This window comes from Elephas maximus, chromosome 19 (genome assembly GCF_024166365.1).
Source record: "Elephas maximus indicus isolate mEleMax1 chromosome 19, mEleMax1 primary haplotype, whole genome shotgun sequence".
Lineage (NCBI taxonomy): Eukaryota > Metazoa > Chordata > Mammalia > Proboscidea > Elephantidae > Elephas > Elephas maximus.
Genome location: NC_064837.1, coordinates 56,739,409 through 56,758,731, shown reverse-complemented (window position 1 = coordinate 56,758,731; position 19,323 = coordinate 56,739,409). Strand labels below are relative to the sequence as shown.

The window sequence follows — 19,323 nt, the reverse complement described above, 5'->3', positions numbered from 1 at the left end:
ACTATATCCAGAACGAAGATAAGAATTCACTGCTATAGTTATTTAAAGGATTCACTAATTTTCAGTCCCCTCCTCAAAATGTTAATATATTGTTAACAATTTTCTCAAGTTATGTTGGTCAGAGGACCCATGTGTGTCTCTACATTGTAAGATAATTTTAGGTATTTCAAAGGAGATGACCTTAATCACTGCATGAACACCAAGTTTGGTTTTGTTTTTATGTTAATCTTGCTTTTAGAATCACTGATAAAACATTGACTATGAAAAGTCAGTTGGTGTCCTCAGGCCACAGGGTGTATGTGTGTGTCTGTAATATACATACATGCACATCTCTACACATATATGAAATATGTTCATATTTCACTGAGTTAAAGAAAAGGTCCGGCTTCTCCACACATGTTGGTTTGGAGAAACATCTCCCCTCTCTGCCTCTCCCCAACCCATTCTATGCAGACTTAACCATGCATAGTCATCACCTCCTAAGAAAGGCAGACTAGAAGAGAGAAGAGCAGGGGTTTTGAGGTCAATCTGACCTCTGTCTGAATGAACCACTTACTAGCTATGAGACTCCAGAAAGTAATGTAACCTCTCTGTGCTGGGCTGCCCATTTACAATACAAATAAAACACCCACATTGCAGAGTTGCTGAGATTGACTGTATGAGGCAATGTGTACCAAACACTTAAGCCAGCACCAGGCACTGATGAAGCTGTAAATACTATATTAATACTTGTTGATCTGGGGGGGAGAGTGTTCACTATACTCATTTCAGGTTAACTGAAAATTTCTATTTAAAAATATTTTAAAACAAAAAAATATATAACTGACTGATTTCTAATCTTGTATAATATGCACAGGAATTATTCCCTGAAAACTTGATTGATGGTTGGGAACACCGTATCAGTTTTTTGTAAACTATCATATGAGAGGGGAAAATGTCTCCATGAATTAAACTATAAAGAATTCATTCCTCCATTATAGTACCTAAAAATCATATTAAGTCCTCTGGGTTTACTTATAAGATTAATTTCTAATGAAACTAGCAAGATTAAAGCTTAAATATCCATATGCTCCAATTATCAGCTCATGATTTGGAACCATGATTCAACTGTTCAACTGACACGGATAATTAAAATTCCCATTTAACTACAGGATGAATGATATTTTTCCCTGTGCAGTATATTTCCCTCGCTGAAAATATTTGGCTTAGCTTTTAACTTAATTTGCAGTCCTTGACACACCCCACCTGAGTATTAAGAAAAAATCACCAGTAAAGCTGGTTTGAGGTTAAAAATTAGCCTTGGATGATTCTGACAGCGTGGCCTCAGAGAGAATATTCATCTATTTGCTCTGAGAAAGTAACAATTTATGTCAGAGGAGGAGTAAAAAATGCTGATCTTATTCATTTCACAGTACAATATGACTCCATAGAAATGGGTAATGGTTTTAAAAAAATATATTCAGGTTGGTAAATGTTTGGAGTTATTTATTAAGGAGCCTAAAACAGATGTGGCTCAAAACTCTTTTTAATACCTATTTATCCCTCCAGCAGTTTCTGGTTGTTTTTAATGCATGTCGGCCTATCTCATACATGTGTTAATACATTAAACGCTAACCAAACTGTATGTGTTCTCTCATTTACCAAATAATAAATATAAACAAAAATGGTATAATAACAGCAATATTCTAACCAAATACATTTTCCAAAAATAGTAAAACAACTAAAGTAAAATTCTCAGGAGGAAAGCCAATTAGTAGGCTCGTTAATATACTTAGTTCTATGCTGTTGTGATTTGGAATTAATATATTCTCCTCCCTAATTTTTTGTCATTATTGGCTAAAAATGAATGGCAATCTATTTTAAATATATGAAGCTAATGGCATTTTACAACAGAATTGTTTAGCTATATTAAAGCAAGACGGGCCTTTCAAGTTTCTTTTTTTTAAAAAAAAAAAGAAAAGGTTATTTTTCATAATGCAATCATAAATTAAAACTCTACTTGATTCGTTTGTTAACGGCCTTCCCCTATAGAATACATCAACTTCATTTAGAGATCTTAAGCTCTAACACATGCAGCTTAAAGGTCTCAAACAGTCCCCCTTCCAGTAGAATAATTTTTCCTGCTGACACATGAAATCAGGCAATAAAATGCTGGCACGTGTATTTTGCAACAGAGAACTTAGTTTAAAGAGAGCCACTTCCTATCAGCCTTGCCTACTTTAATTCTAACGTATCGAAAAGAAATAATTACCCAGGGCATATTTGGGACTGTCAACAACTCCTTCTATTAACTCTGAACTCATCTAACAGGTACTAAAACCAAACCAAACCCCATGCCGTCGAGTCGATTCCAACTCATAGCAACCCCACAGGACAGAGTAGAACTGCCCCATAGAGTTTCCAAGGAGTCCCTGGTGGATTCAAACTGCCGACCCTTTGGTTAGCAGCCATAGCACTTAACCACTATGCCACCAGGGTTTCAGGGACTAGAATACTTATAAAATTTTAAGTAATCCCTAGCATATTCCTTTCTTTTTCATTAAGGTATCATGATTATAAATTTCTGTTCTATTGTATGCGTGTATATTTTTAATGCTAGCGTAGTTTTTCAATACTCCAAAGGCCATGTCTTATACCAACTTCATAAGGTTAAAATTCTTATTACTGTCACAAGTGTAGGAGAAATTTTTTATTTATGTTGGTATTTTAACCACATTTCAGTAAAAATAGTTCCTTCTGATTAAAATCTGATGAATACTAACAATGCTATTGAAAGACAAGTAACAGCCACTCCTAACCCCCCAGGATTTTAAGATTCTTTGGATTAACCAAATACACAGACCTATTTACAGAGAGAAAGCTTGAGAGAAAATGTTTTAGAGAAGGAAATTCATCAAAAATCGAAGCCAAAATAACAACTGAATTAAAAAAAAAAAAATCTATACAAAATCCAGTCTCCCACAAAGATACACACACACAAAACCAGCTCAGGGCCCTCACACGAGCTGTTCTCCTCTCCCTGGGACACTTCATCTATCAGCCCAGCTCGCCCCCTCACCTCCAATGCCAACTTCTCAGTGAGGCCTATCCTGACAGCACTATTGAAAACTACAAACCAGCCCATCATACCCTCACCGCCCCTAATCCCCTCCCTTACAATGTTCTAGTTCTTTTCCACTGAAGTTACCTCCTAAAATACTACATAATTTAATTTGTTTATTGTCAGTCTCTCTCTTTACCTTACAAACTCCCTCATCACTAAAATATAAATATCACTAAAATATACGCCCCACAAAAGCAGAGATTTTTGTCTATCTTTGTCACTGACATATCCGCAGGGTGCTTAGTGCACAATAGGCACTCAGGGAATATTTGGTGAATGATGAATAAATGGATGGATAGATGAATGAATGAATACACAATTATGCATATAATGAATAGACCCAAGGCCATATACTTTTGTGTTCCCATTGGATATAAGACTAAACCTGATTTAATTAACCAAGAAGTCACATAGATAAATGTACATATAGGAATGTAAATTAGTTTAATTTCCCCCTTCAATGTCTCAGTCAGTAACACATAATTACCTGCATCTTCCAATAGAGCACAAAGCAATGGGATCACCCACTACAGCAACCAGGGACTGTGCTCTGGTGATGGCAGTGTTGAGAAGCTTGTAGTTAGATAAAAAACCATAGTCTAAATCCTCCGTGGAATCTTCCAGCAGTTGCTCTTTCTTTTTAATTGGTGTCTGTTTGTGTTTACAAGTATGCCTTGTACGCACGGTGCTAAGAAACAGAACTCTGAATTGCTTTCCTATTTAAAAAAAAAAACAGAAAAAAGGAAAGACTTAAGACAGTCATTTTGGACCACTGATACAATAAAAGCACTGCATTTTAAAAAAATTTTACTACCAGAACCAACCTTAGAGATTATCTAGTCCAAGGTCACATCCAATACAAAGTTCTCTTTCTCGAAGTAGTCATCTAGCCTCTGACCATTCAGGGCAGACAAAGCTGATTCCATAAGAAAACCTTATGAAAAGTCTAGTTTGTACAATATTTTTTCTTACGTTCTTTCTCATAACAGCACATCTATTCCCTTATTCTATGACAAGGTTCCAAATATTTGAAAATAGTTTTAATGCCAGTCCTTAGCCTTCTGTTTTCTAGGCCAAACATTCTTGACTCCCATACAGCAGTTTCTAACCATTAACTATCCTAGATCTTCTTTGGGAGCTTTCTAGTTACCAATGTTCCTTCTAAAATCCACCACCCAAGTTCTGTGTGATCTGAACAACACAAGGTATAGTGGAGCTGTCCTTTTCCCCATGATCTGAGGATATTTTACTCTTACTACTGCATATGACCATGAAACCTAAGACTGTATTGGGCTTTTTTAGCTCTCACAACATAGTACTGTTTCATATATTTAAAGCAAAAATTTTAGGGTGATTAACTAATTACATGAAGGCAATTTAAAAGAGTTGCTGGTAACTATTTAGTGAAGTCTATGAGTCGGAAGCAACTTGACAGCAACAGGATAGATAAAAATCACAAACTGTGCCTTTAAAAATGCGTTTGAACAGAATTTGTATGGCAGTGAAAGTTTAAAAACATCTTTATGACCAACTTAGTCCTCAGATGTAACAGCAACAGTATATGTTGCATGCTACTATGCCTGTAACTACAGCATACAGATATTGTGTGGCATTTATATAATTACAGTCATTGAAAAGTCCATTTGTTTACATTTTTTTACTTGAATACAAAAATTTAGTAAGAATGTAAACAAGCTTGACTTTAATTGCAAAATTTGATATTAAAGCACTTGATATGAAAGGAAATACAGAATTTTTGCTTGTCCAGAAAAAAGATCTTGAGAATTAAAAGCCAAATTTAAACACACCATAAGATTTAAGCATTTAAATTACTTAATTCATGTCAAGTAATACTTACCTTGAACGTTGAGCACCCTTTCCACGTTAACATCAGACAATCTCTTTTTTCGAAGTTCAGCACGTATCCTAAACACTTGATCGGCATACGGAGTCACCACGCCAATACTGCCATCATCTAACTTCCCCCACGCTACTGGCCACTTCCTTCTCAACTCTTCTACACGTTCCACCACTTCAAATACCTTGAAACAAACATACACATGTATTAAAGTTAATGCCAGTGTTTGAATGAAAAAATACGGTAACTGAGATGGACGTACAAAGGATCCCATGTTAGCAAATGTCATTTTAAAAACTACCTCTAAACAGGAATAATGCTTTGCTGACGTGAATACAGAATAAAACTTTTTTTTTTTTTAGTTTTTATTGTGCTTTAAGTGAAAGTTTACACATCAAGTCAGTCTCTCACACAAAAACTTAAATACACCTTGCTACATACTCCCAATTGCTCTCCCCCTAATGAGACACCCCGCTCTCTCCCTCCACTCTCTCTTTTCGTGTCCATTTCACCAGCTTCTAACCGCCTCTACCCTCTCATCTCCCCCCAGGCAGGAGATGCCAACGTAGTCTCAAGTGTCCACCTGATCCAAGAAGCTCACTCCTCGCCAGAATCCCTCTCCAACCCATTGTCCAGTCCAATCCCTGTCTGAAGAGTTGGCTTTGGGAATGGTTCCTGTCTTGGGCCGACAGAAGGTCTGGGGGCCATGACCACTGGGGTCCTTCTAGTCTCAGTCCGACCATTACGTCTGGTCTTTTTATGAGAATTTGGAGTCTGCATCCCACTGCTGTCCTGCTCTCTCAGGGGTTCTCTGTTGTGTTCCCTGTCAGGATAGTCATTGGTTGTAGCCGGGCACCATCTAGCTCTTCTGGTCTCAGGCTGATGTAGTCTCTGGTTTACATGGCCCTTTTTGTCTCTCAGGCTCGTAATTACCTTGTGTGCTTAGTGTTCTTCATTTTCCTTTGATCCAGATGGGTTGAGACCAATTGATGCATCTTAGATGGCCACTTGCTAGCGTTTAAGACCCCAGACGCCTCTCCCCAAGGTGGGATGCAGAATGTTTTCTTAATAGATTTTATTATGCCAGTTGACTTATATGTCCCCTGAAACCATGGTCCCTGCCCCTGCTATGCCGGCCTTCAAAGCATTCAGTTTATTCCAGAAACTTCTTTGCTTTTGGTTCAGTCCAGTTGTGCTGACCTCACCTGTATTATGTGTTATCTTTCGCGTCACCTAAAGTAGTTCTTATCTACTATCTAATTAGTGAGTACCCCTCTCCCACCCTTCCTCCCTCCCCGCTCTCATAACCATCAAAGAATATTTTCTTCTCTGTTTAAACTATTTCTTGAGCTCTTGTAATAGTGATCTTAGATGATATTTGTCCTTTTGCAGCTGACTAATTTCACTCAGCATAATGCCTTCCAGATTCCTCCACGTTATGAAATGTTTCACAGATTCATCACTGTTCTTTATCGATGTGTAGTATTCCACTGTGTGAATATACCATTATTTATCCATTCATCTGTTGATGGGCACCTTGGTTGCTTCCACCTTTTTGCTATTGTAAACACTGCTGCAATGAACATGGGTGTGCATATATCTGTTTGTGTAAAGGCTCTTATTTCTCTAGGATATATTCCAAGGAGTGGGATTGCTGGCTCGTACGGTAGTTCTGTTTCTAGCTTTTTAAGGGAGCACCAAATCGATTTCCAAAGTGGTTGTACCATTTTACATTCCCACCAGCAGTGTGTAAGTGTTCTGGTCTCTCCACAGCCTCTCCAACATTTACTGTTTTGTGTTTAAAATAAAACATTTCATCCACATTCTGAACAGTGAAATCCTATGATAATACACCCAGTGAAGACATGAAAGTCAGACACAATGTAATTGCCAACTGGCCTCCATCTTTAATGTTCCCGTTCTTAAACAGGGAAAGGCTCAAGTTCCCGTGCAGGCAGGAAGGCAAGGACAGGGCCGTGAAACTGGCAACCCCACCTAGGGAAACAGCGAAGCAAGTCACCACATGCCCAGTATTCTCAGTCCGTTCTCTCCAGATCAGGCCAATAAAACTAACCAACTAACTAGGAGATTTCTAGAATCAGTACCACCACGAAGCCCCATTAGCACAAAATCTAGCACTGCCCCCTCCCCCAGCCTTACTGATATAACTAAGCAGAGCTGCCAATAGCCACCGGTTGACACCAAACCACAAATGCGACAAGGACAAATCTGGATCAGAAAAACAGATTTCCAGAACTCCCAGCCTTCTTTCTAGCTGTGCAAGCTTGTCCCAGTCATACATTAACATTGCAAAAAAGTAACACTACATTTTATACAACTGAATTTTTTGGACCCACTTTTTTGATTATGGTAAGGTTTTTTAGTATAGTTCAATCCATTTTAACCCAATAAATTGATCAAGCAGTTTCAATGTTCTGGAATACAAAGATTAATAAAACATATTCCTTGCCTGCTAAGAGACTACTATTTAGAAAACAAATGCCTAATTAAAAATAAATAAATAAGGCAAGCTTAACAGAGGGTCAGGCAAGTGTCTAGGAGCATACAGAGGATGGAGAAATTTAAAAAGACATTTTTAAAAATACGTTATTTCTATTTATTAATAATGTCTATTTGAATATATAACATTAAATACGCTTAATAAAATTTGACAGTCTTTAGTCCTTTCAAAAACTTGCGGATTCTTCACTAGGATGCAGTTGCCACTTACAGATACATATTTGATCAACGATAAAGACACCAGTTGCCCTATTGTTATAATGACAGGACAGCAAACGCATCAAATATAGAGACAGTCTAAGGATTCAGAAGAGCAAACTGGACTAAAGACATGGTGCTCTCAACATAAGGAACAAGAAAGGTAGGACTGAGTCTACTGCAGTGAAGAATAATAAAAAGCTGGTTCTAAAGGCAGAGATTGTCAGACTAGATTGAAAGAAAAACAAAAACAAGAGCCAACAATATATACTAACTACCCGTACCCACTGACGTCGAGTAGATTCCAACTGATAACGATCCTATAAGACAGAGTAGAACTGCCCCATAGGGTCTGCAAAGAGCAGCTGCTGGATTTGAACTGCCGAACTTTTGGTTAGCAGCCAAGCTCTTAACCACTACGCCACCAGGGCTCCTATAATGACTACAGACGACACAATTTAGATTCAAAGATTTAAACAAGAAAAAAGTAAAAGGATGGAAGAAGAAATACCACGCAAACAGCAATCAAAAGTGAGCTGGAGTGGCTATAAAACTCTTTGCCATGGAGGCGATTCCGACTCATAGCGACCCTAGAACTGACCCATAGGGTTTCCAAAGAGAGGCTGGTGGATTCAAACTGCTGACCTTTTGATTACAGCCAAACGCTTAACTACAGCGCCACTAGGGCTCCACAGTGGCTATACTACAGACAAAACAAACTTTAAAACAACAAAGATGTTATTAGAGATAAGGAGGGACATTTTATGATGATAAAAAGGTCAATCTATGAGGAAAATACAATAATTATAAACATATACACAACTGAACAAGAGTCCTAAAATACATGAGGCCAAAACTGTTTTGCCCTATGCCACCCATTAAAACCTATTGCCATCGAGTCGATTCTGACTCACAGTGACCTAGTACTCTGTGCCACAGACTCCACCAAATCTGACAGATTCATTTTTGGTGACGGTATATAATCCTGTCTACTTCCCATTTATCACATTATCATACAATTATTTGGTTCCATAGCTCCTCCCTTTAGACTGAATTACTCAAGGTTAAAAATCCTGTCTTGTTGCTTATTATTTAATATTTTGCTGTTCTTCAACGAGCATTATATTAAGAACAGTTCATTACTACGGGATGTGAATTCAGAATCAAGGAAAAATGGATGATCTTTCAGCCTTCATTATACCATTTTAAGCATGTCAGAAAAGACACAAGCTCAGGTGATGAACAAACAAATGATATAAAATAAAAACCATGTTCTCTAAACAAAGAATTATAAACAGCAAAAATGCTGCATTCCTTCAGCTCCAGGTTCTTTCATTTTACCTTTAATTCCTTCCTCTGTTTTAAATTCATTTTGGTTGTAACTCTGTGTAAGACTATCTTATTTTTCACAATAATGGATTCCAAACTGTTTTCAAACCTCAGTATGCCCTCCTAAATTTTAATCAGAAGCTTTATGAGAGTTCTCATTTTCCTAAAACATATAACTAGTGCCACTTGCTCTGCTTGCTCTAGAACATAAAATAGATCTGAGTTTCCAACCTTTTCTGTAAACCCAAGAAAAGCTCAGAGTTTCGAAAAACATTTTTTTCGTCAAAATATAGCTAGCCTATGCTGCTATTCAAAACTCTGGAAAATCCTGCCTATAAACCCAAGTGTTTCTCCTCTCAGCCAAAGAAGACCTACAGCTTCTCTGTCAGCTGCAGTAAAGAAGGCTCACCAGATCCTGGAGAAAGAACCCCCGAGGCAGGGAATCTCTAACTTTTTGACCACAATAGCTCACACAGCCAAAGGGAATGAACAACCAGGCTCTGTTGGTGAAGCTCAAGGTGGCTTGAAATTTCTTTGAAGTTATGCATTTTATTTTCATGTTTGTTTTAGTATGAAAAAAATATTTCCCACAAAGACATTTGCGTAAAATTGACAGCCCAGGAAGGTGCATCTTATTTACCCTATAGCTTTGCGGTTTCCTGGGAAAGCCTCTGACAAACATCAATCCTGCCTGGGGATCAAGCCCAGGGCTCACCTCTGATCCCTGGTGTCCCAGCAGGACCACCAAGACTTCAGGCCTCCACCGGTACCTCCCACCATGGCTGGACTCCTCATTCCCAGGTTAGTGGTTTCTAACCTGAGTACAAAAGCAATAAAGGAGACCCTAGAGGTAGTTTCAATACTTCAAATATTTAAAGAAAATCTTACTTTTTCCAAAAATTCAATGGCACAGACTAACTAAAATGTCAAGTTTCTTTGCTTTTGGCTAGAATTTTATCAAGATTGGATGCTGCTGATTCTCTCATGCTGACTTCTAATTACAGATCTCTGATCAATTTTTAAAAGAAAAGATAATTACTATCCCATAATAAAAGCCATTTCTCTGTAAATAAAATCTGTAAAGAAAGCATGGTACGCAAGGGAATACAGGGAAGTGGAAATCCGAGAGAAAGAATCATTTCCCTAATGATCAACCATGCCCCAGCACTCCAGGTTTCCTGATTCTACAACTCCACTCCCTTGGGACCACTAGAACTGTAATCCCAGGTTTCAGAAGGCCTGCCACCCTCTAAAGGGAGCCCTGGCAGCGCAGTGGTTAAGAGCTTGGCTGCTAACCAAAAGGCCAGCAGTTCAAATCTAACAGCCACTCCTTGGAAACCCTATGGGGCAGTTCTACCTTGTCCCACAGTGTCGCTATGAGCTGGAATTGACTAAACAAAAACGGCTCAGGTTTTGGGTTTTTCTGACCCTCTAAAGATTTCATCATGTTTTCGCTTGCTGCCTAATCTGACCCCTCGTATGACCCACATTCTCTCTGAACTTAGATCAAAGTTTTTGTTTCCTGTAGGAGATTCATCTTAAAAGATCAATGTTATACAAGAAAAAAAATAAACTTTACATACTATCTTCAAGTAAATGAAGCCAATACAAAATAAAATGTCAACCCAAAATTTTAAATAAATGCTCAGTAAGATGAGGCTGTCCAATGTGAAAATGTTAACAATTTGCAAAAGGAACTAAGGTACCTCTGCATTATTATAAAAAGCTGTGCTATTTTTTTCTTGCACATCTTCTCCTCGCGCTGTGAAGAAAGTTAGTGGGTAGAAATCTTTGTGTGCTGGCTGCTTTCCACTGGCCATCAGTTTGCCTTCATAAAAAAGCTCAGAAGTGTAACTGTAGAAAAAGACAGAAAAAAAAAAAAAAGTCTATCATCAAAATTAGTTTCATCCACCAAAAAAAATTATCAAAGTCAATTCCAATAATGCTGCTTCATGCCCATGATTAATTTTAATCCAAATATCTAATATTCATGATACCAGGATCTTCTCCAAAAATAGCCACAGCGATAACAACAGAGTAGACACTTGATATACCATTGCTAAATGGATTGATTTTGGTAAGGTATGAAGCCAGATAAAGAAAAGAAACCCTAATATAGTTCAATACCAGATGAAAACCTTGCTATATAAGGAAATTTGCTAATTAGTATATTTTCCTGGCTAATACGTATTTTTATTTATGTATATCATATACTTACACATATAAACCATAGATAAACAAACACTGAAGCAATGCACACAAATGAAGGAGATTCAAGTCTTCAACTGTTTGGCAGTGCTAGTAAATGATTAATAGACTTTGCTGATTAAGATACCATGTAGTACTTTACTGTAGCAAATATTTGGCAACAATAAAATAGGAATCACATTTTGAGATACTGATAAAAACCATAGTTGAAACTAAATTTATTTCTATATCCAAGTGCTTTCAGAAAAATCTAAAAACGGTTTTCACATGCGTGACGTAATCAATACTGTTAAATTATACTAAACTTTAAAAACTCCTAAGCTTCCGGGTGGGGGGTTGTGACTGGTCAGCAACACAAGGGGGCTTTCTAAAGTGCTGGTAATGTTGTTTCTTTGGTTCCATGGGTGCATTCAGTTTGTGACTCTTCGCTGAGCTGTTCACTTATAATACGTTCACTTTTACAGGTGTATACTATATTTAACAGAAACCTTTAATAACTTTATTACTAAGTTTCATAGTTTTCCTTCCTTCCTTCCTTTTAAAACAGATTCTTTGTGTAACACAGAGACTATAAGCAAGCCATTATGTGGTTTGTCAATATATTTATTTATAGCATTTGGTTTTTCATACAGATAATATGAGTTACAGAAAAATACGTGTCATAACTAATGAAACTTAAAGTTTTATTTCCAGAATTGCCCTATTTTGTGAAAATTTACAGCTCTGACTCTCAAAGTACTCTTTTAGAAGCAATATGAAACATAATTTGCAAACACTAGGGATACCCATGTAACTCTGCTGGGAACACCCTGTCCTCAGTAACAGTGCCGTTTTGGGTTCCCTCCCACCAGACCACAGGAAGTATGACGCAGAAGGGGCAGCTCACACCTACTTGATGATAGCTTCATGGGAGCGGTAGTTCTCACACAGGAGGATCCTACAGGGAAACTCAGCAGGGTAGTGCTCATAAAGTCGATCAAGTAATGAGACGTGAAGGTTTCTCTCCCTGGCAAACTCGCTGTAAACAAAAGGACTGAGCTGTAACAGACAAACATACAGAGAAAATTTATATATACAAACAGTTTTTACTTATGAAAAATTCAGCAAGCTGAAACCTCTAATGAACTAAACCTCAATATGCTGAATGTTGGCATAAGCAGAATCAAAAATATTTTCTGTGGACAATTTTACTGCTATACAGAACTAGGCTAAAATTTCTAACTTTTTCATTACAGTATACTAACGCTGACCAAGAATTTCTATATACAGATTAATAAAGAGTTCCTCTAAAATAATAATAGCTACTACTGCTGTAATTTTAGGGATGTAACGTACTGCATTATTGGTGGGGACGAGGGGAAGGCAAATCAATTATTTCACCAGAAATGGTCAACCATTTAAAAGGACAAGATGGCAGGACACACAACCTACTACTAAAAAACTTTTTTTTTTTTTTTTAAAGCAAAATAACCCTCTTTATCTCATAAAGTATAGGAAGCCGTTCTTAGTTATGCCTTTTACTACAAAAGAACAAGATTAAACTGCTTTAGGCAAAGAAATAAAAGCAGAATTTCTCTATATTCAGCTCTTTCCTGGATGCCTTAAGAGCTTACGGTAAGGTGCAATCTTAGTCAACTGTGGTGGAGAAAAAGGACCCCCAATTGCAACTTTGTAAAATACATATTTTAATAGAAAAATGAACTTTCTCTTTCTTATATGTAGGTATTCAAACATATCAGATGTGTTCTCTGGGATTTTGACTATTAATATTTAATTAAGTACTTTGTTTCTGATGACACTGAAAAACTAACCCTTCAGGAAAATAAATATTAGAGACAGGAGTGGGCAAATTGTAGGATGAGTAATTTTAATTTTATTTTATAAACTTGAAACTTATAACAATAATAAACTTTAATTCATTCCAAACTGACAAAAAAAAGAAGAAAACGAGTGGCAGAACAGTTAATTTTCCTTCAGAAATACGAGTATTTTTCACTACTGGTACTTACAGGCATTTAAAATACTTAAACTGCAATATATGGTACAGTCTCACAGAACGTACTAAGAAATAGAATATTAAACACCAAGATACATTTAAAAGTTACTTTTAACATGATGATTTGGGGAACACACACCTGCATGTGGTCTCCAGCCAGGACGATCCGAGTGCTCGCAGTTGCTAATGCTAGGGGCATAATGGTTTCACACTCCATGGCCTGTGCAGCTTCATCTAACAGAATGTGTGTAAAAAACCCTAGAAAGTACAGTGTAAACACAATAAAGCATATTACAGCAGCAATTAGGATAGGAGTAGTCGTTTCTTTTCTGCTAAGGAATTTAAGAGTTTCGAATACTTTTAATACCAACACTAAATTTAGACAACTGTCGATTTAAATCATTATTTAAAAAAGACACTAAAAAAAAAAATTACTTCCCTTGATAACAGATCACGAATGGCATCTGATGCTAAGGGTCCACAGACTAACAGCTGAATCAGTATAGACAGAAAAGATGAAAACCACAAGATGCAGTTTTGACCAAAAAGAGAGGCTGGCAACTAAACACTGAGAGCCCCCAAATCCTTTCAATACTTATTTGGTGAAATGCTAAAAATAAAACAATGATAGTTTATAAATGACTTTACCCCAAACATGCATATTAGACTTTAAAATAAAGAAAATTGTACCCAAAATCTAATGTAGAGGAGAAAGTTATAATGAATAGAAAAAATGTTACTTCAGGTAAGTTCCTAATTAAAAAAAAAATCCAACTTGGACTAAAAACAAAGTGTATTAACAAATTCACTAATTCGATTGCTTATATTTTATCATTTTTTGTGTAACGCCCTACCCTGGCTGAAAAATTGCTGCTTCTACAAAAACAGTGGCTGATAACAAATGTCAAAACTGTGCCTTGTCAAATGTCCTCTGATGCAACCACCTACAATGGTGGCATCCCATGGCTTGGTTGCTGCTGCCACTCACAACTGGGGCACAGGGCTCTGCTGTGTTGTGGGTAGGCTGTGCAAGAAGGAGAAGAAAGCCCCTCGGCCCGTAAGAGGGAGGAAAGAGGCAGGAAAGAGGCACGATCCTTGCTGTCTCAGTGTGGAGGAGAAGGGCCCCTCTACTGCCAATTTGCTGAGGGAGAGAGGGAGGACTCTCCTCTCACTAGCACAACAAAGGACACAAAATAGCTTCCCAACAGAGCGTAAAGTTATAAAAGAGCTAGCTCCCTAGAGTCCAGTGGTATTTATTACTAACTTATCAGCCTTCTGTGAGTTGACCTTGACCCTAACCTCTATTGCTATTAATATCAACAAGTTCCAAACAATCTATTTATAAAATTTTCTAATACAACTTGTTTTTAGGTTGGGAACTTTCTAAATCTTACTCACAAAATAACCACCTTCATCATCATCCGTTTGAATAAATGGCTATGGTTGACGGTGCAAGTATTAATAAACTAGTTAATAAATAGCTGTTGGCTATTTACCAACAGTGGCCCAAGCACGATATAAACACATGCACTTTTCTCTTTGTTGAGGTGCCTTTGCACTTTTGTTCCACAAGACTAATTAAGGAAGACAACTAACTATATAAGCATAGGATCAAACAGGGGGGAAAAAAAAACTGAAACCAGTGAAATCAAGGTAAGAATTACATTAGATAACATTTTAATTAAATAGAGCTGGGTTTGCATCAGAAACTGCATAAATCATGAAATTGTTATGGCTACTGCTTAAGCCAGTAAAAGTAATTTGAAATTAATCAAACTGAGTTAGCCTAAGTCTTGACTTTCTTATTTGTAAAATAATTCTCAATAGGGTTGGTAACAGAATGAAATAAGTATTAAAAACATCGAGAACAAAGCACATCATCAACTTCCAACAAGTATTATTATTTTATACTCTTTCCATTCAAAGCCACTTTTTACTCTTTGTCACATAACTACACTGCTTAGGAGGTATGGGTTTTTAACCTATGTGGCAAAAATGCAGAGTATAATCATGAAGTAATGAGACTGATTTTTAAATAGACATACCAAAATTTACATTTCAAAAAAGTGTTGTTCCATTCAAGTAAGTCACTTGAGAGGAAATATAACTCATTCCAATGATGATGCCTCTGTTTAAAAATAGTTTTGAAACTCTGCTTTTGTAACTCCCCTCACGAGCCAACTATGAGCCACATGCTCAAGAAAGTATGTCTCCCTACATGAGCGGCACATCTCATTTTTTTTCGCACCTAATTTTTTTTTTTAATGGTATTACATTGGTTGATCACCTACCGTATTCACCAAACATGGCTCAGGAAAATTTTGAAGCTTTTCTAAAATTAAATCTACCCTCAAAAAAGAAAGTTTGACCACCACTCAATTTTGAAGCTTTTCTAAAATTAAATCTACTCTCAAAAAAGAAAGTTTGACCACCATTCATTCACTTGAGATAAACAGAAGTTTATCAAGGGACTCCAGGTGTCTGTACCCTGGGCCAGGTGCCAGAAAAACAAGGTGAAGAGAACAGTCTCTACCTTCCAGGGACTCAGATATTCAAAAGAATTTGTCACTGGCTCTGAAAGCAATTCTAAAAGGAGAGAGCAAAAAAGTGTTGAGCCACATCAACAATTATTATAATATGGCAGCAATAAATGAATATTCTTCCAAAGCAACTACTTTAAAGTTATGCCACTTTCTGATGGTTAAGTTCTGCCATATTTATCAGAACACCTTCTTGTCATCTTATCTGCACTTCTTACAATATTAGTTTGATTTTACATAGTGTCTGTACTTAAATCTAATAACCTGTCATAAAAAACCCATCATGATTGTTGTCTCCGTAATACATAATCCAAAAGCTTGAGAAAATTATAGAAAACATCAGTGCTGTCCAAATTTTAGGGTTTCACGTGATCAACAGTAAATACTACCTGACCCATTAGAGAACAAATGCAATAGCAGTCACTAAAATGTCTAAAATAGGGGTTAGCAAACTTTTTCTGTACAGGGCCAAATAGTGTATATTTTTAGGCTTTGTGAAACCCACAATCTCTGCTGCAACTACTCAACTTTGCTGCACAAAAGCCATAGTCAGAGATGATATATCAGTAAATAAATGGGCAAGGCTGGCTGTGTTCCAATAAAACTTTACTTACAAAAATACACAGTGAGCCAGATTTGGGCCATGGACTATAGATTTACCAACCCCTGGTCTGAACTGAATGTATCACCCGTTAAGCCTGTGAGCCACCATAACTGTGTTCTGAGTCCGCATACCAGGTTCAAGGTCCAACTGACAGAGGTACTGGGAAGTATTCAATGTAACAACAACCACTCGATGTTTAAGAATATCTTCCTTCTGTGGCATCTGAAAGGTGGAATGTGCGCTTGAGATCAAACAGTACTGATGCACAACTGGGTGGACAGTCTTCACCCAGCGATTTCTGAAATATACCCTATAAAGCAAAAGAAGATATTTCCTATTTACATTTATTAACATCTTAACAGTATCTGACTATCAGGCTATTGACATTGTTATTTTACAACTACAACATCTGGAAATTAATAAATAAATCTGATAACCACCACCACTTTACTAGATTAGGGTTTAACATACAACTGTCACTATGTTTACTGTGACCACTTCCCCCAGAAAAATCCAAACAGAAAACAGGCACTACCACTAATAAGTATCTAACTATTTATAAGTGTTCAGATTAATTTGGCAACAAAACAACACACAAACATTAAGTTTCATAAGCATTACATTTTTTTACATTAAAAACATTCAAATGCTGGAATTACGTTTTCCAGAATATTCTTTTAAAATATACTAAATTCATATTTAGTTACTTATGACAATGAAAAAATAGTGAACTGCATACTTGCAACAGAAATTCAAGAACTTACTGGCATTTTACTTTAGAATATATTCTTATACCTATATTTAAATAGAATTCTGTCTGAGGTTCTGGAAATTTAAAAATGAATTTAAATAAGAAAGGATATCTTTTCCATTATTTGCAAAATAAAATTCATTAGTAGACCTCACATAGTACACTACCAAGACAGTACAGAAACGAGCCATCCATCCATCCACCCACCCATATGACAAAGACTTACTGGGTGCCTACTATATGCCAGCACAGAGGCAGATTACAAAGGACTCTCAGGTTACCATAAAGACTTTGGATTTACTATGAGATTAATGGAAAGCCATAAGAGAGTTTTGACAAGATAGTTAAATGACATGACTTATGTTGTTAAAGGACCACTCTGGCTTCTCTGGGCAGATATATGGAGGCGGCGGGGAGAGGGGGAAGGGACAGTGGTATGCTCGTAAAGGATAAGGGTAGCCCTAATTTGTAGTGTTTGCTGATGTCTACGGTGTAAAAACTACTACCATGGCTAATTTCAACCTACCAACATGATGTCACTAAATATGAACTCAGGAAGAGATGCACACCATCGGCTCTCATAAGCCAGTACGAGCTGACTCTAACACACCACTAAATGGGATGATGATGGGAGTGGAAGCTGGGATACCAGATAGGAGGTTATTCTAAGGGTCTGGACAAGAGAAAATGGCGGTTTGGACTACAGTGATAACAGTAAAAAAAAAAAAAGTGGTAACAGTGGAGATGTGAAAATGGTCAGATTCACTATACGTTTTGAGAGTAATGCTGATAGAATTTACTGATAAACTAGATGTGAAACGTAAGGGACAAGATGATTCCATGCCTTTGGAACTGGGTGAATAGTAGTAGTGTTTATAAAGGGGGTGAAAGGAGAGGAACATATTTAGGATGGAAACTGAGAGTTCAGTCTTGACATATTTAGTAGTAGGCATCCAAGTGAAAGTACCCAGGTGAGCAGTAGAATATTTAAGTTTGGAGTCCAGGAGAATGCCTGGGGCAAGAAATATACAATAGGAATGATATTTAAATTTTGAGACCAGGTAAAATCATATGGAGAATAAGTGTAGCTTAAAAAAAAGAAACCAGTTAGAGAACTGACCAACTGATCACTCCAACATTTAGAGGCTGGGAAGAGGAGGTCAGAGTAAAGGAGACTGAGAAGGAGCAGTCAACAAAACAGGAAAGAATTCAGGAGAAAGTGGGATCTTGGAAGTAAAATGAAGAAAGTGTTCCAAGAAAAATGAGGGGTAACTGTGTCAAATACTGCTAAAAGGCGGACTAAAATGAGGACTGAGGACAGACCACGGGTTTTAGCAACAAGGAAGTCAATGACGACCCTAATATGATGGTTTCAGAGTAATGGAGAGAGAGAAGCCTGTGAGCTCAAGAGAAAAGGGGAAGAGAGGTAGAGTCAATGAGTACAGACAACTCTAAGTTTTGCTTAAAGGAATGCAGATAAATGGGGAAATGGGGTCAAGTTTTTGTCTTTTTTAAAAAATAGCAGACACAGAATATCTGTATGCTGAGTAGGAGAGGAGGGCTGTGTAGAAAGAAAGGGATGTGAGATCCTTCAGAAGTGAAGAGGTGAGTCTTGGAAAAGAGTATGAACAGGTTATCTTTCTAAAATGGGAGGAAAAGTAGTCATTTGGGCATATGTATGTCAGCTGAAATATCTTATTAAAGGGAAACTGTGGATATTCTCTTCTTGTTGCTTCTACTCCTTGGGTGAAATTCACAAGTTACCAGCTTGCTGTTATTGACATCACTATCGTTCCCTTTTTTTGTATGAAAATACTGAAGTCCAAAGGGCTTATTTATGGCCAGCATTCAAACCTGTGTTCTTACCCTCTCTAACGGTCATTTGTCTTATCTTCAAAATGAGTATAATAATTACATCTCTCAGGGGTTTGGGAATACCAAATGAGATAATATACAACCAGCATGCACCACAAGGCCTGGCACCCAAAAAATTTAAGTTCCCCAATTCCTTTCACCCATAGCAAACCTGAACCTAAAACCAGTATCTCCTAACATGAGTGAACATTCAAAATACATTACACAAACATAGAAAGGTAATCATGACATGAACACAAGGAATCAAAACAATTAGGTAAAATTAAAAAAAAAAAAAAAAAAAACCTGTTGTCTACCCTATCCAAAACCATATATTGTGGGAAGCGTTTTTTTAATAAGCC

The 19,323-nt window shown here is 37.1% G+C and overlaps 1 protein-coding gene across 7 annotated transcripts in view; it reads right to left on the bottom strand.

Annotated features, from left to right (window-relative positions):
- Positions 1-19,323, bottom strand: part of HELZ (helicase with zinc finger) — a 191,567-nt gene that overhangs the window by 73,459 nt on the left and 98,785 nt on the right. For all 7 annotated transcript variants that reach the window (XM_049861270.1, XM_049861267.1, XM_049861271.1 and 4 more), the window contains 6 exons: positions 16,488-16,666; positions 13,352-13,470; positions 12,109-12,254; positions 10,715-10,862; positions 4,962-5,145; positions 3,591-3,819 (listed from right to left, as the gene is read on the bottom strand). In XM_049861270.1, the coding sequence (XP_049717227.1) occupies positions 3,591-3,819; positions 4,962-5,145; positions 10,715-10,862; positions 12,109-12,254; positions 13,352-13,470; positions 16,488-16,666 (1,005 nt within the window). The remainder of the gene's footprint in view (positions 1-3,590; positions 3,820-4,961; positions 5,146-10,714; positions 10,863-12,108; positions 12,255-13,351; positions 13,471-16,487; positions 16,667-19,323) is intronic.